At 51.4% G+C, this 26286-nt stretch overlaps 1 protein-coding gene across 7 annotated transcripts in view; it reads right to left on the bottom strand.

Annotated features, from left to right (window-relative positions):
- Sema4d (semaphorin 4D) overlaps nt 1-26286 on the bottom strand; it is a 106374-nt gene that overhangs the window by 38019 nt on the left and 42069 nt on the right. For 4 of the 7 annotated variants that reach the window (XM_052728565.1, XM_052728563.1, XM_052728559.1 and 1 more), the window contains 3 exons: nt 10877-10940; nt 2258-2576; nt 702-847 (listed from right to left, as the gene is read on the bottom strand). In XM_052728565.1, the coding sequence (XP_052584525.1) occupies nt 702-847; nt 2258-2363 (252 nt within the window). In that variant the 5' untranslated portion in view covers nt 2364-2576; nt 10877-10940. Of the gene's footprint in view, nt 1-701; nt 848-2257; nt 2577-10876; nt 10941-24460; nt 24668-26286 lie in introns of those variants that run through there. The other 3 variants (XM_052728560.1, XM_052728562.1, XM_052728561.1) reach the window with 3 other exon arrangements.

Raw genomic sequence — 26286 nt, 5'->3', positions numbered from 1 at the left:
TGATAGCCCAGGCTGACCTCGAACTCACAGAGATCCGCCTGGCTCTGCCTCCCGAGTGCTGGGATTAAAGGCGTGCGCCACCACTGCCCGGCTTAATTTATTTTTTATTTGCATTGGTGTTATGTCTGTGTAAGGTGTCAGTTCTTAGAGTCACAGAGAGTTGTTAGCTGCCATGTGGGTGCTGGGAATTGAACCCTGGTCCTCTGGAAGAGCAGTAGTGCTCTTAACTGCTGGGCCATCTCTCCAGTCCCCCGCCCCTTCCCCTACCCCGGTTCTTTGTTGTTGTTTTTTTTTTCAACCTTAAACATTATTATTATTACATGTAGGTGTGGATGTGCATGTGCCACAGCACATACGTGGGAGTTGGTTCTGTCTACTACAAGTGCCCCGGGGGTTGAACTCAGGTCATCAGGCTTGGCAGCATGTACCTTACCTGCTGAGCCATCTCTTTGGCCCCTTCTCAACCTAATTTTTTTCTTTGACAGTTTTATACATGTAAATAATGAATTTTAGTCATTTTCAGCCCCTGTTACTCTCTCATCCTTTTAAAGGTGACCATATAGAGTACCATTCAACACAAATCAAACAGAAACAGCCTAGATGTTTCTTGGGTGAGCTTGCTGGTGGAGTCCTGAGCCAGATCTGCAGAGAGGTAGGTGCAGAAGGGAGGCCCATTGGGGTGGAGTGGGCACAGGACCTACCTCATGTTGCTTCTCAGAGACGTCCAGTGCATTCACTGCAAAGACAGCTTCCCGGGCACCCACATACAGAGTGTCTTTGTCCTCACTCATCAGCAAGGCTGAGTAGTTAAAGATGCCCGGCTCATGAAACTGCACCAGGCCTACCTCTGTGGGCAACAGAGGAGGGAAGAGAAGGAGGAGCTGAGGAATCACTGCTTGGTGTGCATGCATCCCGTCTCACCTCCGAGTCAGGGCAGACTTGTCACAAGGGCCAGCTGTCTGCACTGCTCCAGCATGGAGCAGGACCCCAGAGAACCTCAATGCACCCACCAAATGTGAGAGGAGCCGGCCCATGACTGGAGCCCTGAGGCTAGCATGCATCCCTAGGCTATACCCCTGACCTCCCTTTCTGTCCCCTAGTCCTGTTGAGTTCCAAACCACTCATACTGGGGGTTTCCAGCATATCACAGACCAGATTCTTGGTCTACTCTCTACCTCTTTAAAGTGTCTTTAACCATCTGCTTTGGGTTGAGAAAGGACGTAATGGTTTAGGACTTTCCCACTCAGGAAATAAATGCCTTACTTGAAACCTTCAACAACAAAAATTCAGTATTAGGGCTGAGGATGCAGCTGAGTGGTAGAACATTTGCCTGGTATGTGCAGGATCCATAGTCTCTGCCCATCACCTCCTTTAAAAAGTCAAGAGGGGTAGACATATCTCTCTCCTCAACAACTTCCAGGCATGACTGCTAACTCCCAGAGACAAGTGACACTCCTTTGCACTTGCAGCAGTTCCAGGAACACAGTAACACAGGACCTAGGACATGAGCTGCCCTGGGTTTCTTAGGGTCTCACTCTGTGGCCCAGGCTAGCCTGGAACTCAAGATCCTTCTGCCTCTGCCTCCTGAGTGTGGGGGTTCCAAGTATGTACTGCGGTGCTTAGCTTGGCATTATGAGCTGGCACTGGTAAGTTCTGAACTTGCCTACAAGTAAGTATTCCCATGTGTCCAGGTGGCTTCAGAGTTGGGCATTCTTTTTTGTTGTTGTTGTTGTTTGTTTGTTTTTTTCGAGACAGGGTTTGTCTGTGTAGTTTTGGTGCCTTTCCTGGAACTCACTCTCTAGCCCAGGCTAGCCTCAAACTCACAGAGATCCACCTGCCTCTGCCTCCCGAGTGCTGGGATTAAAGGCGTGTGCCACCACCGCCTGGTGAGCTGGGCATTCTTACTGCACTTTGCTTCCCAGCCCTCTGTCTTCACACTGCCCTCTCCCTGGAATGCTGTGTAGCCTGTGTGCCCCATCCTGGAAGTCTGACCTGGAGACCTCTGAGGCTGAGCTAATCTCAGCAGTGCAGTTGAAGTGCCTGGCTTCTAGTCAGCAGTCATTAAACTGTGAGCTACTGAGATCACATGTGCACTCTGACTAAAGCCTGGCACCTGCTGTGGGCCTGAAGCAGCCACCAGGCCTCTTGCTCACACAGCATCCTTCGGGTATCCCTGCCGACATGACCCCGCAAAGCATCCAAAGCATGGATCTCCATGCTCTCCAGAGCCACTGGCACTCACAGCTTTAGAACTCACCTCCATGCTCCCAGGTGATCCGAGGCACAGGTGCAAATGCCACCACTGTCCCCAACACTACCATCAGGGCCAAGAATAGCCCCCCAACGGGAGCACACATCCTCATGGGCAGGGGGCACCGAGTCCTCAACAGTGGACACACATAGATGGCAGAAAGCTGCTGTGGTGTGGCAGCAGGGACTTCTCAGAGCCCCAGGGCTGGGGCCAGTGGCACAGACTGGAGCCCATGAGTGGTGGGGGTCCTGAGCCACCACATGTCAGGTTAGTGGTGGCCGCTTTCACTACCACATGCCAAAGGCTACTGCTGTTCCCTTCCAACCTGCAAACGAAGGAAAGAAAGGCTACAGGTCACAACAGCTCCAGCTGGTTCTCAGTCCCCTCCATCCCTTCCCACTGCCTATCCTGCCTGAATCTGCCTGCTGAGGGACATGGAGGGCATCCAGGATTTGTGGTGCCACCAGACAGACAGATCCTACAGAGACACAACAAGGCTAAACACACCAAGATGGGCCTACCAAGGTGGATTACGATATATGATGATTAGCTAGACGGACAGCCAGCTGCTTGGTGATAAGCCACAAATGAAAGGAACAAGCCGGGTTTCAGTTCCCTGGGAGGCTCACTTCCTAATTTCTGACAAACCCAGGAAAATTACCAGACATCAGAAGGCTGCGGTGACAAGGTGCATGCCCAAGAATACATACAAGAGTCACACGTGTGGGCTGACACGCAAAAGTGCATGTAGCCATAAATGTACACAAACATATGCACCCATATACACACAGTACGTGAGCGCACACACTAACCTTTATACCCACGAAAACACGCCCTCAGGGCCTCATTTTGCAGGAGTAGCTGGCCTCCACAGAGGACACACAGCCAGCCCAGGAGGCAACTCCAGCTCTTCCTGCCTCACTGGGAAGAAGTTCATTACCATGGAAACAGTAGCAATTAACTCTGATTTGTCCAAACAAGAAACAAGAAAGCAGGCTTTGCCGTTTGGTGGAACTGTGGCCGTGAGGCTCTTGAGCCCGACCCTGTCTTCACCTGCCCCAAACAGGCCTAAGGCTCAGCACACATCAGGACCCCTGTCTCTGAGCTGATAGGCCCTGACCACCAGAGCCCAGGGCTGTGTCAAACCAGCTGCCCGGCTACACAGGTAGGCTTCACCTTTGAGTGTGGCCACCTGCCAGGCCTTCCCTGCCTTCCACAGAGGGTGAGGCCAGCTGTTTCTACATCTCTATCCAGTCCTCTGTCCAGTCCACCCTCAAGTGTAGCCCTGACAACATGTCTGGCCTCTATCCCAATGCATTTGGAAGCTTCCTAAAGCCAGAATAGCCTGAATCCCTCCTTCCTCCAAGGACTGGAATATTCTAGGCCAGTGCAGCTGATCTTTTCCTTAAGTGACTGTTGCTGTAGCTCAAAAGCAGTGATAGATGCCATGCCACAGGGTGACTCCAGTCACAGGCAGTGGCTTCACAGAACAGGGGTTAGCCGGCCCCAGCCCCACCTATAGATTCACAGCAGCTCGGCACCGAGCGGTGACTCCTATGCTCATCCAACCAGAGGAGCAGGAAGCCAAGAACTGAGGCAGAGGCTTGGAAATAGACAGCGGTGACAATTATGAACTCTGGGTTCTGCTGAGCAAGTCCACAGTGTGCCCTGCCTTGCAAGAGCCCATCTCCTGCCACAGTCGGGAATGGAGATATGGACTGCTGGGGTCCAAACCATGGGAATCCTCTTAAAGCCAGGGCCACCAATTCCCTCCAACGCTGAGTGTCCACACTGCTGATGAAAGGGCTGCAGCCAGGACAGCAGTGTCTCCCTGATCTCAAGCACCCTCTAGGTACAGAGCTTCTGCAGCATGCCCAAGGTACAATGGCATGGGTCTAAGCCCCGTGCTTTGCAGAAACTGGAGATGGTCAGGGCAAAGGAGCTGTGGCAGGCAGGAAGCCCTCTGATTTGCAGGCACACAGTTCCAGCTGTGAGGGTCAGGTGGCATGGGACGGGTGCGTCTTCCCTCCTCAGAGCCCTCCTGACGGAAGCAGAGGATGGTGACAACAGTTGAGGTTGGATAAAAATGACAACAGATGAGGATGACTAGCAGCCAAGGTCCTACAGGTAGGGGTCACGTGCCACTCCACTGCTGGCTTTAAAATGTTTATAAGAAAACATTCCTTCAGGGATGAGTGTGCATCTCCATTGTTGGAGTTTTTGCCTATCATGCACAAAACCCTAGGTTCAATCCCCAGCACTTCATAAACCCAGGCACAGTGATGCCCAGCAGGTGGAGGCAGGAGAAAGGGAAGTTCAGGGCTATCCTTAGTTACATAGTTTGGGGCCAGCCTGGGCTACATAAGACCCCGACTGAAATAAAATATAAAAATACAAACAGAAGGAAGAAAGGGAGGAAGGCAGTTCTTCCAAAAACAAAAGGAGATGGTGTAGGCCTTGAATCCTAAGACAGAGGCAGGGGGAGCTCTGTGAGTTCACTGCTAGATCAGTCTACACGGTGAGTTCCAGGCCAGCCAGAGCTACAGGTGAAACCTTATCTCAACAGACAAACAAACAGGAGTACTGGATGTGACGGTACACACCTTGAATCCCAGCACTCTTCGGGAAGAGGCAGGCGGGTCTCTGTCTACATCATGAGTTCCAGGACTGCCAAGGTTACACAGTGGGGCAGGCCCAGAATTTAATTAATTAATCAAATGTTTAGTGGCAGAGTGCTTGCTTAAGTATAACAGCTTTATATAACATCTTGGAAAAGGGGGTGGGATGGAAAAGCAAGACACAGAGAAAGAATTTGCCCACCTGTGAACTGTGAAACACAGATTCTGTGCAGAGCCTAGAACAAGGGGCCAACAGGAAGGCTGTGGCCCACACCAGACCCAACACAGTGCCCTCAACCTGGGAGCTGATGGACATGCATGCCACTTGTTAGGATGCTCCTCCACAACATGAAAAGACAGGAGGCAGTTCACAGACACTGTGAAGAGATGACCCATTTAGCTGGGAACACATAAATGTACATGTTGGGTAGGGTGATGAATGGGCCCCCTACAGTTCACCTTCAGCAGCAGCAGCAGCATCACAGGACTTCAAAACTCCAACCTCCTCCTTCCCAGAGCTGTGAGAGTGTCACAGGACACAGATCTCCTCCCCTCCCCTCAGTAAGACACAATGGATGGGAAACCTAGGAAGGCATTGGCCACTGGAAGCATGCTCACCCACCTCCAACCCCATCCACTGGCCGGATCCATGGACACCCAACCTGCAAGCCTGTCTTGAATGCACCTCCTTCCCCATCCATCTATCCCTCCCCAAGCTCAGCAGCTTTCCTTTTCCCCTTCCTCCCAGCCTGCCCACCCCCTGCCTCTGTGCTTCCTGTTTCATTCTAGGTAACAGGATCCTGAGCTTTCCTAGGTGGGCAGAATGCCCAGTTCAACACATCTCTAAGCTGCCCTGGTTCTAGCCAAAGAAATGTAGGTGGAAATTACTATAAACAATTCCATGAAATTGGCTAACAATAGCAATTTGACCCTAAGCTCGTCTTCATATTGCTACCTGGAACTGAGACTTGATGTCTGGAGGTCTAACAGGCATTCTATGAACATAAAAATAAGGATCTCATTCTGTGAGCTGCAAAGTGGAACATCTCAGAGGCCAGATCCTGACAACACCACTAAGACACTGCACCTGCATTTTCCTGCAGCCTAAGAATGAATTATTACCAAACACAGTCAAAATGGAGCAGTCAGAGCCCAGAGGAAGAGAGACTGGCCTATAGTGGAAATGTAATCAAAATGTGCTACCATGGCCGAGTGTGCAGCCTCAGTCGCCAAAGGGGAGCGTGTGTGTGTGTGTGTGTGTGTGTGTGTGTGTGTGTGTGTGTGTGTGTGTGTGTGTGTGTGTGATAACTCACTTGGGGGAGGGGTAGAGGTGCAAGACAAGGAGCAGAGAGCAGGAGCCTCAGCTTGTGCCCCAACACAGTGCCTGGAATGGAAAAGCCAGGACACAAGCTAAAACAAATTTTAGGAAAAACATCAAGTGGCTGAAGTAACTAAAATTCCCCACTGCCCCAGGGTAGTCAGTCTGGCCAGGGCTGCCCTTGGATATAAGCTTTATAAAATGCACCAACTAGGGCTGGAGAGGTGGCTCGGCAGTTGAGAGCAGCTGTTGCTCTTTTAGACAGAGAACCTGGGTTCCATTCACAGCACCACATGGCAGCTCACAACCATCTGAAACTCCAGTTCGAAGAGGTCCAACACCGCCTTCTGGCCCTCAGTAGCAGTTAGCAGCAACTCTTTTGCCAACCTTGACTAACTGTAAAGACACTAGGAACTGTGGGATTTACTGGGGCCCTCAAACATCCCCACCCTGGCTGACCCTGACACTGCTTACAGAAGCACAGAGCATGCTCAGCCAAGGCTCCTGTAGACTCAACCCCACAATGCAGAGCACAGTTATATCATGGGCAGACACTAGAGGGCAATAGCCTAGCTAGACACAACAATCCCCAGGGAACAGCCAGAGGCCTGGAGGGGGAGAGGGAGCAGCAGAGTGGAAAGGAAGGGGAGGAGAGGGCTGTTGGGTTTGACTTTTTTTTTCTCTATGCTACTCACTGTTTGGTGTAATTTAAAACCCACTTTAAACAAAGCGCCTGCCACTCCCACACAGACAGGCTGCCACAGTGCCTTCCAGGAATGGCTCCACAGTCATCCCTGAATGCCAAGTTCAGGACCTTGCTCTCTGTGTTTAAATTTAAACAAATGGATGCAACACCTTTCCCTCAGGGGAAGCCGAGGTCTCCCGCTGACAGCTGAGGCTCTCCTGTTCTCTGTGGTGACAGTGAACTGTCACTCTAGTGCTATCAGAAGAGGGCCTACAGCCCATTAAAGGCAGGGTCACGAAGACCCCATTTACCACATGGAGAGAGAAGACTCGCCAATTCCAAACCCAGGATAAAGAGCTGCAGCCCCTCCCACCTGCCTGCCTGGGCTGTCAGAGGGCAGCTCTCCACCTCCCGGGAACCCTGGACATCTCAGCAGGGGCTGCAACTGGAAACAGGAACAATCCCCAGCCCGGGCAAGGTCCAAGAGTGGTGAGCACCCAGCTCAGGCCTGGAATGCTAATAGCCTTGAGAGCATTGTGTGCATGTTTGTGCCTGAGTGCATACACTGTGCGTGTGAACCTGTGTATATCATGTCAACCAGGGACATGTGTTTACCCATGTACACACTCATGTACATGGCCACACCTGCAAATGTCAAGTTAAATGTGTATCTCTGTATGTAACATGTACATAAGTGCATGCATACACATGTGCACACATATCTATATCTGCAGAAGTGTGCAAACATGTATGCACTAGGAGCTGATAGTAGGGGCAGGTCACAGAGAAGATGCCACTAGGTGCTCCCGTGAGGACGAGATGCCACACAGACTTGTAAGCATCCTCCTGGGCACCACGGCCAACACAACAGGAAATCTTGAATGGCTGTGGTAAGGCCGACTGTCCCCTGGACTCCAGCCCCGTGAAGACACTGGTCACAGGAGACTGCTCTGGCTACTTCCGACCTGCTCATTTGCTCAGACATAAAGGTGAAACTCAGGCTGCTACAGGATAGGTTAATCCAGCCACACCTTCCCTCCCAACTGGGTGTGGCCTTCCAACCACCCTCTGCCAGCCACTAGCCAGGCACCCCCCCCTACAATGCTGGCACCCTAGAGATGCTGATGTCACTAGCCTGAACACTGAATTACAGAGGGCCTGTCCCTTGAGAGTTGCAGGAGGGGTCCAGGAGCTCCTGAGTGGCTTCCTCACACAAAGCTGTTGTCCCAGCTTTGGTATTCCAGGCCCCAGAGCCACAGTCTCCAGTTGGCAGGGATACACTCTACTGTACTAACACTGGCAAGGCACAGCTAGTGGGAGCAGCTGGGCATCACCATCCAGGTCAACACTCAATCTCAAGCCACCTCGCAGGGGCAGGCAAGACTCAGACGGTGCCTCAAACGGGCTCTTACCCCAGCTCATGCCCCATACCTGAGTACTAGGTGAGTGGGTGCTGTGCTGGGTGGGAAGCCAGCATGCCAAGTAGGACACGGGGAGTCGTGGCCACAGTGCCCATTGAACAGCAGTGGTGACTGGGTGCACACTAAGGAGCAGGGAGAGCCAGGAGAGAAGTGAGGTTCCGTGGGGGACCAGTGGCCACCTGCAGAGATCTGCATGGTGTGGCTTAAACTTCAGATAGATCCTGACAACACCATCTCTTTCTACAGGGTTTGTGGCATGGAGGTGGCATTCTGTCACCTCCTCAGGCCCCACAGGCTTTCATTTGAAGAAGTGCAACCCTGGCCTCACAGTGGCTCTTACTATCCCCCAGGACTCCAGGTACTGGTCCTGGATCCCAGAGACAGTGCAGGTCTGTACTGAGAGTGGCTGGCCAGCCCCAGCCCTCTGGCCCTGGGTAACCTTCGGCTGCTACCACTATTATGTTGTTACTGTGACACCCTAAATTCCTGTGTGGAGTCCCGACTCCCAGAGTGATGGTGACTGGAGGCAGGTGAGGTGGAGAGCCAATTAATATCAAAACCCAGTCTGGAGAGGCCAGTAACAGATATATTAGCAGACAGTAGTACTTACTCAGGAGGACAGTGGTGCTTTAGTCCCCAAAGAGAGAAAGGAATTTCTATTAAAGATGCTTCAGAGTATGACGTCATTTGCATTTGCATTTTTTTTTTTTTTTTTTTTTTTTTTTTTTTTGTTTTTCGAGACAGGGTTTCTCTGTGTAGCTTTGCGCCTTTCCTGGAACTCACTTGGTAGCCCAGGCTGGCCTTGAACTCACAGAGATCCGCCTGCCTCTGCCTCCCGAGTGCTGGGATTAAAGGCGTGCGCCACCACCGCCCGGCTTGTCATTTGCATTTTTAATGTTTCTTTCTTAGAAAAACGTTTTCTAGTTGCATGAATGACACCATGGTGCTTAACTCCTCTAAAGAAATGTAAAATCAAACACCACATAGTATCTCTGAGTCTCCTGGTGATGCTGGAGTACAAAGAACTTTGGATGGAAGGGATAATAGAAATTAAGCCATGGCAACACTCCACTCCCTGGTGGCTTTGGGCCACAGAATTATGAACAGTGAGGATAAGAGCTCACTATGTTGTTTGAACTCACAACATTGTTTGGACTGCAGAAGCTGCCACTGGCTCCTTGGCTGGAGCAGGCCAGCAGGTACCCCTAGGAATACAGCCCAGACCCCAGGGTGGGTACGCCTGGACCATACTGTGCCTGTTGCACACCTCCACTGCACTCGGAGGAAGGTGTAGGTCTGCATGGGAGCGATGGGCCATACTGTTGAGAGGAAGTGTTGGTCTGCACACAGAGAGAGACAGACACCAGCCTCTGGGGCTGGTACTCGGGGGACCCGGCTCTTACTATTTAATATGGCACTCAGTACATGAAATTGTCTGTACTTTCCAATTCCTCCTATCTAAGGAACCTGAGAAACACCAACAAAATTCAAAGACAAATGGTCAGAAGGAGGAAGAGAAGAAAAAGGAGGTGGAGGAGGAAGAAAAGAGAAGAAGGAGAAGTAGCAACGGCAGCAGCAAGACAATGCTCAGACCCCAGTGCCAACATAGACTTCCTTAGGAATACTGAGGTCTCGGGCCAGTGAGGTGATTCAGGGACTAAAGGCACTTGCCATGGGAGCCTGACACCCGAGTTCAATTCCTGGTACCCACGGTGGAGAGAGAGAAGCAATTTTGAAAGTTATCCTCTGACTTCCACCGGCAAGCCATGGCATGGACGTGCCTGGACTCACATAAGTAAGGCCCCTGCCCCAGTGCACCCAGACATCTATGATATGTACGTGTGTATAACCAGCTCCACACCCCTCCTTACCACAGCCCTGCCAGGCTGTCTCTGTGGAGGAAGCAACGCTGCTCCTTGTGTCACTGTGTCCCAAGGAAGAGGAGAAGGATGAGGGATGATAGGTTTCATATACTATTCTGGTTATTTCTCTTAGCTTTGTCCAGTTAAAATGCATCACAAATCCTGGGTAGAGTGCCATCAGGAGTCCTCTTACACGGCACGAAGGTGAAGGCCAGGATGGATGCTATAGCCCACACCATGTTGCGAGGAAGTGCTGGGCAACATACAAAGATACCCATAAGAGACACAACTGACACAGGACACACACCCACAAACACACAGGCAAGCACAGTCACGTGGGAGGTACAGGCACACAGACAAACTCAAATACGCAGATGTGGAGCCGTGAACACACACAGGGACATGGACACATGTTCCTGTGCCCCTGAAAAGAAGAGAAAGCAGACATGGGATGCACGCAGGGCCATCACGCCCTTAGCAGCCACAGTCTAGAAGGGAGGGAGTTGGAGGAGAACATGCACAAAGGGAAGGGAAGGTCATCCAGGGCCATCAATGTTTAGCATCAAAGCCCCATGCTGCCCTGAGTGGTGTCAGCCATGTCTCAATCTTGGCCCCAATGAACACATAGCAAGGTACAAAACTGTCCATTAGATCCAATGGAGGCTTCTAGAAGGTATCAGTTGCTAACCCGGGCATACAAATCGTACACAAAATGATTTACCTGTACCGTGGGTCTCTGCGGTCACTCTTAGCACTTACGAAATGGAGTCTTCAGGAAGACTGCTCTGAAAGTATAAAAAACCAAGAGTCAAGCTCCTGGGTCCTCCCTCCACCCTCACACTCAGTGTGGCTTCCAGATGCAGGACACAAGTTCCTGCCACCTTCTTAAACTTATGGCCTCAGGCAGATGACCTTTCTACCCAGACCTATGCAGCTTGTACACTGCAAAGGAAGTGAGGTGCTGGGTAGCCAGCAAAGAGGAAGTACAGTCTGGGTCGGCTGGTGCTGGCCTCACCACACACAACCACTTCTCTTTTCGGTCTTTTTTCTCCTAAAAAAAACCAACTGGGCTTGAGTGATGGCTCAGAGGTTTAAAGCACTGGCTGTTCTTCCAGAGGACCTGGGTTCAGTTCCCAGCAACCACGTGGCCACTCACAAGTGTCTATGGCTCAAGTTCCGGGGGACCTGACACCCTCACACAGACATACATGCAGGCAAACCACCAACGCACATAAAATAAAAATAAATAAATTAAAAAAATCAATTTTGGTCAGGCTGTTGCTATGCTGTCCAGACTAGCTTCAAACTCGTTATGTTCCTGCCTGCCTCTGCCTCCCCACTGCTGAGATTTCAGGTGTATGTCACTACACTCAGGCACCTCAGCCACTTTTGAATAACATAAGCCAGGTAGGTATGTGCATACAGCCCCATCACAGAGAGCAGAGTCCAAACACTGGACAAGGAATCACCAGGCTCAGTTACAAAGCTTGCCTAGCATGCAAACAGCCCTGGGTTCCATCCCTAGCATTGTATAAACTGGGCATGGTGGTGCAAGCCTGTAATCCCAACACTCGGGAGGCGGAGGCTGAATGATCAGGAATTCAAGGTTTTCTTTGGCGGCAGAGTGAATTCAAGGCCAGCCTGGACTACATAAAACCCAGGCTCAAAACCAAAAACAAGTATAATCTAGTTGCCTTATTCTTTTCAGCTCTTTAAAGACTCCAGTTACACTTTATGTATTTATCGTGTGTGTCTATGTGTGTGAGTATTCGTACTACAGCACGTGTGGAAGTTCAAGGACAACTGGTTGGCTCTCTCCTTCTACCACGTGGGACCCAGGGATCCGATTTAGGGAACTGAGGTGAGGAACAATCACCTTTACCCGCTGAGACATCCAACAATCCTAATTTCAGACTTGTGTCCTTTTCACCTTCCTGAGGAAACTAAGAAAAAACCACAGACGACATATTCACAAGAATTACATGGGTGCTCACCCTCTGTCTTATTTGGTTGTTTTTTTTTTAGGGAGTGCTGGGACAGAACCAGAGACTGGTTCCCACTAGGTCAGCAATCCACCTCTGAGCCATATTTCAGCCCTTCTCCTATCTTTCACGGTAGTTTTAAATCTACACAGAAACAAGTAGCCACTGTGGAGCGGGGCCAGGCTTCTCCAGTGCATATTAGCATCGGGGACGGAGCCCTCCAAACCGGCTCCCTGAACCCAGTGACTCCATGCCATCAGACCCAGAGGGGCAACCTACATGCTGTGGACAGCTGGAGGCTGGATGTTGGAGGGACCTGCAGGGTTCAGGAGCAGGCCAGACTGAGCCCAGCCTGAGCATCTCCCCTAGCTTGCTGAGTCCTACGCTACTCCCAGTAGACTCTGCAAATGATACAAGGTGACCCACTCAAATAGTCTCCTGTCACAGGGGTAGCGAGAGGGGGCAGTCTCCTGGGGTAAGGACAGAAAACAATTTAGGGGGACAAAGGAAGGGATTTATACAGGAGAGAAAGGTTTGGAGAGCAATGTGAAGGTCTAGATTATGAAGTGGAAAGATGCATTTTGGGAGACGAATTCTATATGCTTACCACTCCATGAATGAAGGAACCTTGTCACTTCATGAATGAAGGAATGGCCAGGGCTGCTCCATATGGCCTGATCAGACCTCGTCACCTCTGTTGCAGGGCAGGGATGACAGCGTGTCCCTGTGTCCCTCTAATGCACACTGGCCTCTGACAGCTGGACTCACTGTCTGTACCCATTTCCTGCCCACCAAGGTTCCCATGCCCCTATCCAATCTCTGACCCCAGCCAGCCCCAAATTCAAGCCATAACCCGCCTCTGGCTGCAGCGGCAGCTCAGACCCTAGGCCTCCCACTTCTGTTCACCATTTACTCAGACCGTTTGCTTCTGCTTCCTCAACACAAAACCACACAGGATATAATTAGTTCTCTCACCCCAGCCACCCTACTATGGACTCACCCTGCGTGGGTATATGATGGCACCTTAGTCTCCTCAACAAAGCACCTGCTGGTGGCTTTCAGGATGAAGGAAGAGGAGAGAAAGGCTCCCCGTTTTCAGAAGCCAGAAACCCGTCTTCTCTCACCTCTAGGACAGTAGCTAGGGTGGCCCCACATTCCCAGCAGAAGTAACTGGATTAAGGGACTCTAAGGTCAAAACTACCAGCTCAAAGTCCAGGTCCTTCAAGCTTGTCTTAAGGAAGTTGCTGGGCCTCTCTGGGCCCGTTTCTCCCTCCCTTCAGAAGATGAGCTGACAAACAGGTAAGTGTTAACTGGGTGGCACTCTTACCAGTGAAATGCAGCCTGTCACAAAGGCCTCCCGGAGATGGCTCAGCCCCACACCAAAAGAGCAGAGTGTATCTGTGCGTGCTTTAAGTGTGCCTGAAGCATTTTTAAGTGTCGGGGCTGAGGCTGTATGCAGTTCAGGTGGTGAATGCTTGCTCGCCTAGCGTGTGTGAAGGCTAAGGTGTGACACCCAGCACTGTTTAAAACTGGGTTTGGTGGTGGGTGTATGGCTATAATCCTAGTTATGGAGACAAAGGCAAGCAGATTAGAAGTTCAAGGATATCCTCAGCTACATAGCAAGTTCAAGGCCAGCTTGGGCTACATGAGACACTGCCTCAGCTCTCTTCCCTATATACAACAAGGGTTTGAACCACGATGTCCTGAAATGATCATAGGCCTGGAACCCCAGAATACCCACCACTCTCAGTGGCAAGCACAGGTTGGATAGAGCACAGTAAGACACGGAATGCAGCAGAACCCCCAGATCCCTGGCCTGGTCCCAGCCAGGTCTCCACAAAGAAGAGACCAGAAGACCAAAAACCAGTTCTTCCTCTGGGCTTGGGTCCTCTGGTCTCAGCCCCATTCCATGCACAGGTGATAGATGATACACACAGCATGAGAGGACAGGGCCATGGCCAACTGGGATTTGTTTTCTAAGTCCCCAAACCACTAAATGCCACTCTGGCAAACTGCTTTCATCTCCAGCAATTCCTCAGAAACGCACAGCCAAATTACAAGATCAGGCCAGCTTGACAAGGGTCATAATCAAGATTCACTAAACAGGAGGACCCGGGTCAATGGGCGGTTATCTTCTGACTCCTTTCTAGGGATGTGGCACACCCATGGGAGGGGCTGCCTGCTCTCCATGACCCCCCAGCAAGTTCAAGCTCTCCTAGTTCGCCTGATCAGGGTTTCCAGTCTAACTGTCAACTGTGTGGGTCACCTTGACCAATTAATGGATCCCTGCCTCCCTCCAGAGACCCCCAAACCTCAGAACTTCACTGCATCTTAGGGTTGTTAACTCTTAACTTTTTGTTTTATTATTTTGTTTTTTGGGGTTTTTTTTTGTTTTGTTTTGTTTTTGTTTTTTTTGAGCTGGGTTTTTACTGTGTCATCAGACCTGGCCTCAAACACAAGCCACCTTCCTTCCTACCTCAGCCTCAGGACATCTGTCTACTTCTTCTTCTTAAATTTGTTTTGTTTTGTTTTGGTTTGGTTTGGTTTGTTTTTTGAGATGGGCTTTCTCTGTATAACCCTGGCTGTCTTGGAACTCACTCTACAGACCAAGCTGGCCTTGAACTCAGATCCACCTACTCCTGCCTCTCTAATGCTGGATTAAAGGACTGAGCCACTATGCTCAGCTCAATGTTTCTGCTTCTTAACTACGGTGGAACCCAAGTAGCCAGCGTTTTATTGATGCTCAGCATGTGGTCACTGTGGGTGAGCAGATGATCACCAAAATGCTAACCATGAGACAAGACAACAACCTCATGCATGGTGTGGCTGAGACAGGAAGAGGCGAGTGCTGCGAAGTCCTGGAGTGCTTTTCTCAAGCTGAGGGTGCCAGGGTTCCCTGTGCCCCAAGACTGTCGCCATGTTTACAGCCAGACTCTCTAGTCTCCAAATACCAAATGGCCCTCAGGCAAGATGTAACAGGCTAGTGAGAAGACTCATCGAGTAAGGGTGCCTGGGTCAAGTCCTCTGAGGTGCTGTGGCACACAAGCTTATACATGCATGTGCACAGTACACACACACACACACACACACACACACACACACACACACACACACACATGCATACTCTAGAAGCTGGTTCACTGTGATCCATAGGTTACAAACGCTCCTCAAACTCACTTTACCCATTCTCTCAAGCCACTCACAGGAGATATTCCTTCTTGACATGCTCTAAGCCGGTGGTTCTCAGGATAAGAACAGCTGCACCACCACCAGCTTCAAGACACAACATTAAATAAGGCCATAACCTGCAGGGGTCCTTGCATCTGTTACAGACACTAGAAGTCACTGAAGGTAGAAAAAGATCTAGAAAGACGGCCCATCAGAACTGTACTCACTGTGTCCCCACGGCAGCCGGCAGGACCCAGAAACTGATCTTGTAGTAGGAAATGGAGCCAGGAGGGACTCACTATCATTAGACCAAGGGGACCCCGGAAATCAGAGATCGCTCTGCACACTCCAAGCAGGAAAGGAGGACTCAAGCCTCACTGACCCTCTAACGAAAGCCCCTCTGCTCCTGGCAGCCTAGATCCCTGTACAGGGCACCAGGGCCTGGAACTCTGGGTTGAATTTTAGACCCTGGTCTGGTGAGCCTTATAACAGCACTGTCTACCAGCAGGCCAGGGATGCCAGAGTGGGTGACAGGTCTCCTGTTCTGTGCTATAAGTTCCTAGATGATTCAGATTGTGAAGCACGGTGGGTCACTCACAGGGAGCATGGGAGAGCTAGTGAGTCACTGGCACCAGACACCAATGCACCATCGTCTTCCAGCGGCACAGCTGCTGCAGGGCGGTATGGCCGCCGCTGCATCTCTTTGGGGGCACAGGAAGGAGATGGGGTCATCCCTGAGTATGGGAAAAGAATGCTGGGTTGATATGCAGAACTGCCTCACGCCAGGCCTGGAACATCAAACCTTAGAAATCCTAGCAGCTAGAAAAGCCAAGATTATAGAACATTCTTTCACCCAGATCATCTAGGCTGCTTATACAAATGACAGGTGGCCCTGGAGCCTCATCCCTGCCTCGAGACAATGATCTGTCCTTAACTGAGCTCAGTGCCCACTCCGGAGACCCAGAATATTCCAGGCCCTTCCACGCCAATGACTGTGATGAGACATCCTAGTGAAGACTCCTCACAGGTACCCCCTAGATCCCTTCCATCTTCCCCCCAAATGCACACCAGAGGCAGCTAGCTGTTCAAGAGGGAGGGGCTCTACTCTTGGAACCACAAGGGGCTCCCGTTGTGTCAGGGCTGTTAGGGGTCCACGTGCTTAAAGGCACAGGAAGTCGGGGCTCAGGGAGATATAGATCAGCGAGTTAAGTGCTTGCCTTGCAAGCCTGAGGAGTTAAGTTCAACCCTAGAGCCCATGTGAGAAAACTACACGTGGTGGTCCAACAGAAGAAAACTATAGGCTTCCATATTTGCACACCATACTTCCATACCTGCATACCGTACTTGTATACTTAAGTGTGCCCACACACATGTGAACATGCACTCATACAAATACACATGCAAAAACCATTGGGTCTGAGCTGAATGGGCACACACTTGTCCTTACACTACTCATGGGGTGTACGCTGTATTCACATTAGCAACCCCAAGAAGATGAAGCCCGAGTGGGGCTGTGCAGGTTCCACACAGACACTGAATTTTCCATAAGTAGCTCAATCACAGTGGGTTTGCCCATCTCAAGGCGAAATAGAACTGATCTCCACAAATAAAAGGTGGGAAAGTCACGAGCTGTGAGTCGGGCAGCCTTCTGGGAGGGGGCAGGGAGTGACACAGGGGAACAGTTCAGGGAACAGTTCAGTCATGGGAAGGGGATTTCAGCACAGGGAGGGAGGGCATCACAAAGTTTCGCAAGGACAGGAAGTTTTTTAGCAACATTGCCCCAACCAGCAAGCCCTGTCCAGCCCGACCCAGCTCGACCCAGCCCAACTGTGAGCCACACCCAGCCTCGTCTTACCTCTACCAACAAGCAGAGGGACCTGCAGCCCTCTGGAGCCAGCTTCACACAGTGTGTCGTACCCAGCCCCCCACCCCCCACCCCCGCCTCCCCACAGATGAGGGCAGTGAGCTGGGGCCTGACAGTTCCGCCATGCTTACTTACTTCCTGGGCCTGTGTCATCCCTCAAGTTCAAGGGGATGCCAGCTTGGAGATATTTATCTCCTGGTGGCTTCTGAGCAAAAATTACCCTAACATATGCTGGTCCATCAGGAAGGGCTAAGTAAATAATGACAGCAGGGTGAGCCCCACAGGCTGCACAGCCAGGCCTGTCCGCGGTTCTCAGCAAGTCCAGACAAACACAACACAGTAGTAAATGCAGAACAACAGGAGAGCCCGTAAGTCAGGGCTACTCGCTAAAACATCAGTCCCAAAGATGGAGCCTGGAGGCTGGGCGGGGCAGCTGCACACAGACCCACACCTGGAGGGGCAGCAGCTTCTGCTTTCGAGGTGCATGTGGGTCTCACATGGTAGCACCTCGGCTGACCTGGATGTTGTCACCTGCACACAAAAGGAACTACCCGCACTCAGTTCTGGAAGGTGGAATTTTAGAGGCACTTCAGGTACCCTCTGCACGATTCTGGGTCTTCTCCGTATGTGGCTGGGGTCTTCTGTCAGTATTGGCCTTAGTACCACGTGCACCGTTTCCAACCACAGATGTTCCCCACCTCTGTATCCTCTCTTCTGATGCATCTCGCCTCGGAATACTCACCAGGAATTCCTGACATCTTTAGAGAATCAGCCTCATCCAAACTGAGATCTGCGCCCTGAAAACACCAAAGTCCCTGTGCACAGTCAGGTTTACCTCACAGGTACTTATCACCTTAGGCCCGTGCCTCTGTTATCTTCACAGCTATGCTGTTTGGCTCTGACCTGTGCCTCCATCATCTCCACACCTGTTCTCTGAGGTCCATTATCATGCCTGAAGGGCAATCAACTTACAAGCCAACTCTCCAACTGGAAAAGATGGCTCAGTGGTTAAAAGCACCTGCTGCTCTTGCAGGGGACCCAGTTCCAAGCACCCACATTGAGCAAATCAACTGACTGTAACTCCAGCACCAGGGGGATCCAACAAGTTCCAGTCTCCACAGGCACCCACATGCACATGGCATAGAGTCACTCAGTCACACACACATACACACACACACACACACACACAGAGAGAGAGAGAGAGAGAGAGAGAGAGAGAGAGAGAGAGAGAGAGAGAGAGAGAGAGAGATCTTCAAACAAACTAAAAATCAACTCTCCCTAGGAGAACACTTTGTTCTGTCTATAATGACCGGGGACCCCACCCCCATGCTCTGGGAACCAATTTAAGTCAGGAAGAGATTGTCTTTGGGGTTCAAAGGAATCCAGGTCCTTACATTTCCTAGCAGTGCCTGTTCACTCAAATATCTACTATCTCTAAAAAGAAAAAGTGAAAGAGCCATGGAGAGGAGAACAATCAGGGTGGTATGCAGCCAGCCTGTGGGAGCTAGAGCCAGACAGAGTGGCTCTGTCCACTACCGTGTGCACCAGGGAGCAGAGTTGCCCTCTTGGTGCCTACCTACACAGAGGTCCAGCTGGTCTGTACCGCAACCCCATGGAGTGACCCCACCAGGTGGCAGAGACTGAAACCCACATGCACCTCTCCCAGCAGTGACAGCAAATGCTGATTCCCTGGACACCTGCCTTCACGACTTCACTGACTTAGGTCAGTCACTCACTTTCAGAGAAGTTCAAGTCAAGGGCTCTCTCCATCCAGCAGGCACCCTCAGTCCTGGCGGTGCAGAGGCTAAGGCGCAAGGACTGCTCAAACCCATGAGTTCAAGGGCCTGTTTAGGCAACAACGTAGCAAGACCCTACCTCAATAAAAAGAAAAAGGGGGCTTGGAGATGTAGCTCCTCTGGCAGAGTGCTTGTCTAGTGTGCATGAAGCCCTGAATTCAGTCCCCAGCCCTGTATTAACCAGACACGGTGTTGTACACCTGTTAACCTCAGCACTTAGAAGGTGGACACAGGAGAAGCAAGAGTTCAAGGGCAGCCTAGGCCACACTGTATCTGTGTCACAAAAAGAAAGATGATATGACACCCCATCTAAGACCATCCACAAAGGAAAGGATCCACTGGCCAGAACCCAAGTGGACCTGAGCGCCCACATCATTACACGGGCCACAGTGCTCAGTCTCTTGCAAACATGTAAGTTGTAGGGATACTCCAAGCCCCAAGTGGCAGCCCAAGTGTGGTGGTTTGAACGAGAACGGCCCCCATAAGCTCCTATACTTGAATGCTTGGTTCCTAGTTGGTGGAACTGCTTTGGGAAGGATTATGAAGTACGCCCTTGTTGGAGGAGGTGTGTCATTGGAGTGGGCTTTGAGGGTTAAAGCCCAGTCTTACTCCAGGCCCAGTCTTACTCTCTTAGCCTCCAACTTTTGGATATGATGTGAGCTCTCAGCTACTGTTTCAGTAGCGTGTCTGCCTGCGTGCTGCCATGCTCCCCACCCTAATAGTCACAGGATCTAACCCTCTATAACTGCAAGGCCCCAATTAAATGCTCTTTTATAACTTGCCTTGGTCATAGTGTCTCTTCCAGCAATAAAAAGGTAACTAAGACAGAGTCCTTCTTCAAGCACTAGAGAGGATTCCAGAGCCAGCCTGTGGGCAGAGAGGTGGCCAGGAGAGGCTGGGAGGCCACAGAGGCAGGTGCTTGGGTGCAGAGTGGCCAGCAATGGCAGCGGGGGCATCGCTCTGGGCTGGGGACCAGTCCACAGGATCCATGCTCTCCAGAGCAGCATGTGCAGCGATGACACTTTGAGGAGTGGACCAGGGAGTCACATCCCTGCCTGTGCCGTGTGTCCATGGCACCTTAAGCACCCTGCACCCGAAACCACTGCCACCCAGAGAACACAGCAGGGCAGCCAGGCCACCAGGCCTCTACAAGCTCACCTTACTGGCTGGCTCCTCTTCCTGGGCACACCCAACAGAAGCACCAGGAAAATGTTTTGTTTTAAGCTCTGTTCATGCTGACCTCTCTGCTCTGCCGGCCCAGAGCCTGTGGCTGCTTGCCTAGTTCTAAACGTAGAGTAGACTCACACAAAGGGCACACCACAACAGGTCCCTGGGGCTGAGGCAGTGCTGAACAAAGAAGGGCCTGTTCTGTGGCCCTTCCTCAGCTGACCAACATGGTCTGACTTTTGGGATTGTTTTGTCTAGTTTGAGATGGGGGGGTGAGGGTCTTGCCTATGTTGCCCAAGATGGCCCTGAACAACTGGGCTCACATGACTCTCCTGCCTTAGCTTCCTGAGTAGCTAGGACTTCTGATACACACGGCAGTGCTGCTGAGTTCTGGCACATTTTGCTGTTCCTTTGGGGATACTGAGGCCTGGTGATGCCCACCACACTCCCCAACTTGCTGACCCTTCCCAGGAGTAAGGACACATAAGCCACGTTCCTTGGTCCTTAAATCTCACCTATCCTCCACCGGCTGGCACCTGTCCAGCCCCTCTGTGTCGTCTCCATCTCAGGCCTGCAGCACCTGTGGCCCACAGGGCCAGTGCAAGCTCCTGCTGGGCCAGCAGCAGTGGCAGCAGGTCTCATGCCCTTTGCACACCAACAGGGGCACAGGCAGAGTTCCTGCATCCCTGCTCAGCAGCACCATCGCTGACCTCACCTGTCTCTCAAAGGCGTAGATGCTCCTCCCCCTGAGGACCACATCCTAGGGGGCAAGGATGCCTCCCTGGGACTGCTGGTGAAACAGACTCCAAACTCACTGGTTCGAAACAACACAGATACATTACAGAACAGCTGTGGAGGGCTGGCTGAAATCTCAGGGTTGCCTAGGCTCCTGGATGTGTCACTGGGTTTCTCCCAGCTCTGCAGGCTTCCTCGATTGCCACAACCAGCAAATAGGATCCCAGTGTCCCAGGCCAACTAGAGCTCTGTCGCCAGCACTGTTGAGATCTGAAGGCAGGTGAGGACTCTGCCCAGATCCTGGCGGGAATGAAGATATTCTAAAAGACCCCCGTGCCCCTCCCTTTGGCTATCACTACTGAAACAATGGACCCCAGGAAATTGGAATTTCCCCAGGAATCTCATGCTGGGAGCAGGACATGCCTGAAGCCTGTGCCAGCCAGAGGAATTCATCTCCCAGGAAGAGATCTCATATATGTCCACAACTTGCCAGAACACCTTGCAGGAGGGACTAGAGCTGAAGCAATGGTTGGTCACTGATGGCTGGGACCACATATGACTAGGACTGCTTAGCTATGCAGACCTCTCAGGACCCTGGAAGATGGATGGCCCTGGCGTGTATGTTGTTGGGGTGTTCCCACTGGACCTCTTTCTTCCTCTTCCCAATGTGATCACATTGAATAAATCTCCTTTTTCTGCTTTGCACCATTATTTTTTTAATTGGCTTATTGAGGCCAGGTAGCCTGGCTTGTTGGGGTTGCTAGGCCCCAAGCTCTAACTCTAACTGCTCCAGTAGCAAAAGCTGGGCCAAGTGACATGACATCAATTTTCATTGTACAGGTACTGTCTATCCCACACCAGGAAGGAAGGAGATGAAGCTGGTAGAAACGGACCATCCTTTACCACATTTCTAGGTCACTGTTACACAACCCGTACTCCCACTCCACCCTCTTTTGTCTAACCCCTTCTGTGATTTACCACCATTTATTTAAATGGATCTGAAGCTTGAGTCTGCATCTTTGGAGTTTGAGTTCTTTTCGGAGAGGCACCAATACACATGAGGATGTTAAAGTCGGCAGGCCTGTCTGGATCTGCCTTTTACTACTTTACTTCACAGGCCCCAGGGAACAGGGCTTGGAAAGTGGGGTCCCCTTCCCCCTGAAGCAGTGGACCCCACAGCAGTACTCTGATGATTACATTCTGGGTCATCTGAGTTATCAAGGACAGTCTCTCCACCTCAGGGCCCCACACCAGATCATGATAACTTCACCTAACAGTCACAGGCTCTGATGTGAGGGGGTGGATGTCTTGAGAGACATTTATTCAGCCCCCTGCAAATCCCAGAATAGCACACCTGTCATTAAAATCCAAAACTGAGAGAAGGGGCTAGAGCCCTGGAGACAGAGGAGACACCTGTGCCCTGCCCACTAGAATGCCTGGCAGTCAAGCACAAGCCAGCTTGAAGCTGACCTCCAAAGAAAAACCTGCATCCAACATCCAACAAAGAAATGGACCCTGGAAGGAACAGGTAGGAATTTTCCACTTGCCATGCCATAAAACTCATGACCAAGACTCTTGTCTCTTTTGTAAACGGGAATCACTGAGTCGGAAGGTCTACCCCTTTTTCCCTGGGCCAAACTTAAAAACAAGCAAACAACCCTCTCCGTACTTCTCTTACGTGCAGATCCTAGCTTCTAATTGTTAAATATTTAACTGGACGTGGGTGTGGGGAGAGGCCAGGAAAGTAGAAAAGGCCCTGTGAGATGGGAAAAAAGGCTTCAAATGAGAAAGGAGAGGAGGAGGAGGAGGAGGAGGAGGAGGAGGAGGAGGAGGAGGAGGAGGAAGAAGAAGAGGAGGAGGAAGAGGAAGAGGAGGAGGAGGAGGAGGAGGAGGAGGAGGAGGATGGAACATAGGTCATCTGGAAGCAGAAAGGGAAATACTGGAGTGGGGAGGGGCAGGGAGAATAAGGAAGGGGGAATCAACCAAAACTAAGGATGTCTGCCAATGCCATAAGGGAGCGTGTTCCTTTATAAACTCATTCAAAAGACAAAGCAGTGAACAGAAGTGTCTGTCAGCAGCCTAACCTGTAAAAAGAGTATACAAAGAACAGCCCCAGCGGAGACAAAGGCAGTGGTTTGCTCAGCCTGTGCAGGTTGCCCCGGACCCCACTGTAGGAAAGCCCTCTTAAGCTCTCTCACGGCTCAGTCTGCAGATCTCCTGGCCTTTCTCTCATGGTTTCTAGAAACTATAAGCTGGCCATCGCCTCCTTCTCTCTCTGTAAATTAGTCCTTTTTTCTTTGCCAATGTCTGTCTCCCAATTTCTTTTGGAATTCAAGGAAACCGAGGCTATGGATTAAGGCCCTGAATGTCCATCCATACAGCCACAGACTTCCTGGGACCCAGTGAGGGAGAATAGAAAGGAGAGGGCAAGTTAAGGTAGGCCTGCGGACACAGCCGAGATCCTGTCTCGCAGGCAGCTGCCAGCCTTCAGGAAGATGCCCACAGTGGGCACAACTTGTTTGCTGCTGTTTCAGGTGAAGCCTATTCCTTCTGGGAAGCAACAGATTGGTATTTTAATAAGGGGAAGTCCATACTACCCGTGCCTGAGTCAGCTGCCTGAGCAAGCTGTGTTCACCAGGGTCACTAAAGGACACTTCCCAGCACACCTGCCATAGCATGTGGTCGGTAGGAACTCCACTAGAGTCAGGTAGAGAAGGGGCAGGTCTAGGGGTGTGAGCAACGTCTGTCGACTGAGTAAGAGCCTCAGGACTCTGGAGAACATGCGAAGTTACAGGAATACACGGACCAAAAGTCTCTGACTTTAGACGTCACTACACCACTGGAAGGCCCCATTCTCGGGGAATCTCTGAACTCTGGTCCCAAGGTTTCAGTCCCAGGGGCTCCAGGGCATGCACTGTCATCTGGTCCTGGCTTGTAATTTTTTGGTCCCTCCCTGTCCCCACCCTTAGGACAACACACACCCTAGTCCTCTGACTTCCACACACATGGGCCATCAAAGTCTTTGATTTACAGACCCCAGTGGCATGAGGGCACTCCAGCTGTGCCACTGTCCTACACAGCAGCCACATCTGTGGCTCTACTGAAGCTAGTAGGGCGGGTTTCCTTCCCTGGGCTCTGGGGCCACACAAGTCCCTGCCAGGGCCACACCCACAGGCAGCAAGCCAGTGGCTCTAGGCCACCACTCCTTCCCCGCAGAGCGTATTCGAGACAGAAACCTGAGATAAATGAATTCAAACAACAAAGAAGAGCATGACCCGAGACAGCATCAGCATGTGTGGATGACAAAGACCTGCGTACAAGAAGGGCCCAGGGTTAGCCCCAGGCCAGAGAGCACCAACCAACCACTGAGTGATGGACTGGCTCTGTAGCCAGGCCATGCCCACTACCTTCAAGGTACAGAACAGCCATGTGCTCAGACTAAGCTTCCACTCTCCGCCTAAGTACCTTTTTCCTCCATTCCCAGGCACCAGCCATCTGGGCTCCTGGAAGGAGGGTGCACACTCATGGTACCCCACTTCGCCCCAAGCCATCTGCCGGAGGGAACACCAAGCCCCATTACTAGCCCTGCATACCTTTCTGCAGCTGGGCTCCAGCCCTGCTCGGGCCACTGTGTCCCTTGGCTGCCAGCAGGATCGGTACTCAGGACTCCTCTGGACCACTCAGGATGCTCATGTGGGGCCTCTGCCTGCCTGAGATGTCTGTCTTGACCATGGGGTCTCTGTCATGAGTTGGGGATACAGTCTGGGATGGGGTGAAGGGGATGTGCTGCAGGCGGCTGGGTCCACTCTTGTTACAACAAGGCACCCTTCAGCAGTGGGACAAGGCTCTGTGGTGAGCCTTCTCTGCAGGTCGTGGGACAAGCCTGTCCCCATTCTCTGCCCTGTAAATAGCAGGGCTGTTCTACAATGTGGGCCTGATTGTTTTCCTATATGGGCTGATTCAGGGCATGGAGCAAGCTAAGGAAGGAGAAAGGCTGCCTTAGAGACTGGGGGTTAGACCTGAGGAGAGGGGACTAACCCTGCCCAGCACCCACGCTATGCAGGCCACTGCCTACCAGGCACAGCCAAGGGCCACCTTCTTGACCTAAGGGAAACACTTTTTTATCAATCACCCACAGCCTCAAGGCTTTTCCCACCCCAGCCATTGGTGTGTGTGTGGCCGAGACCCTCCAGAGGAACAGACATGCTGGTCCCTCAGACATGCTCTCCTTACCTGGTCCTATAAGACCCTGAGCCAGACCTGAACACAAATGGGACCCAGGTACCCAGGCAGTAAAGTTCGGAGAATAGCTCATCCACAGAGCCAAATATTTCTTCTGAGATTAGTGGCAACGTAAAAAAACAAACAAAAAGCCAGGCGGTGGTGGTACAGCCTTTAATCCCAGCACTGGGGGCGGGGGGGGGGGGGGGGGGGGGGGGGGGGGGGGCGGGCGGCACAGAGCCAGGCAGATCTCTGTGAGTTCGAGGCCAGCCTGGTCTACACAGCGAGATCCAGGACAGGCACCAAAACAACACAGAGAAACCCTGTCTCGAAAAAACAAAACAAAAAACAAACAAACAAACAAAAACCCTTGAAGTCTTTCAATTAGCACGGAGACTCGTGCTTCCCAAACACCTGCAAGCACCACCCACATCCCTGAACATGCCGAAGTCAGTCTGACTCGTCTCAGAGGCACTAGCTCAGCAAACAGCCAAGGCCTCTGCAGCCAAGCCAGATCCCACAATACAATGCAGCAATCTGTTTATGGTAAAAAGCAAGAGTGGGTGTCTATTTTCAAAATTATGTGTGCTTTCCTTAGAACAAAGCAAAACCTTAAAAAAGAAAGAAAAAGAAAGAAAGAAAGGAAAGAAGACAGCTGGCGAGGAATTGACCGTACAAGCTGCAGCCAAATGAAAACCGGCTGGCCCGTGACCAAGCTCACCACATTTCGGCGCCACTCACAAGCATTAACTCATCCTGTTTGGTCCAAGAGCATGCCACATAATACATCTACATCAGTGCGGGGCTTATTGGGTCACCCTCATCAGGTCGCCAGGGGCTCAGGAAGCGGCAGGCCGGGGACATGAGGCCAGCCTGATTGGGCTCACCTAGAATGGGCCAACAGAACTAACAAGCATGTCGGTATCCTCCCTCTGAACCCACCATGCTCTGGGAGCTATCAGGCTGTGGCACCCCTGTCCACACTCACCAAGGACAAGCCCACTGTTATGCTGGTTTCTCATCCCCTGGCCCGGGCCAGGGGAACCATGTCTCTCCCTCATGAACTAGGAAAGAAAAGTTAAGCATGATTATGCATAATTGAATATACGATTAAGTACTGCTAAATGCTACTAGAGATTTGAATTCTGTGTTGGGCTTGACCTACTGTAAACATCCTGCCAACGCTGTCTGTAAGTGA

The sequence above is a fragment of the Peromyscus californicus genome, unplaced genomic scaffold (genome assembly GCF_007827085.1).
Source record: "Peromyscus californicus insignis strain IS unplaced genomic scaffold, ASM782708v3 Scaffold_8__1_contigs__length_139910024, whole genome shotgun sequence".
NCBI classification, from domain to species: domain Eukaryota; kingdom Metazoa; phylum Chordata; class Mammalia; order Rodentia; family Cricetidae; genus Peromyscus; species Peromyscus californicus.
The sequence above is the reverse complement of the archived record's forward strand: the minus strand, read 5'-3'. Positions and strand labels throughout refer to the sequence as shown.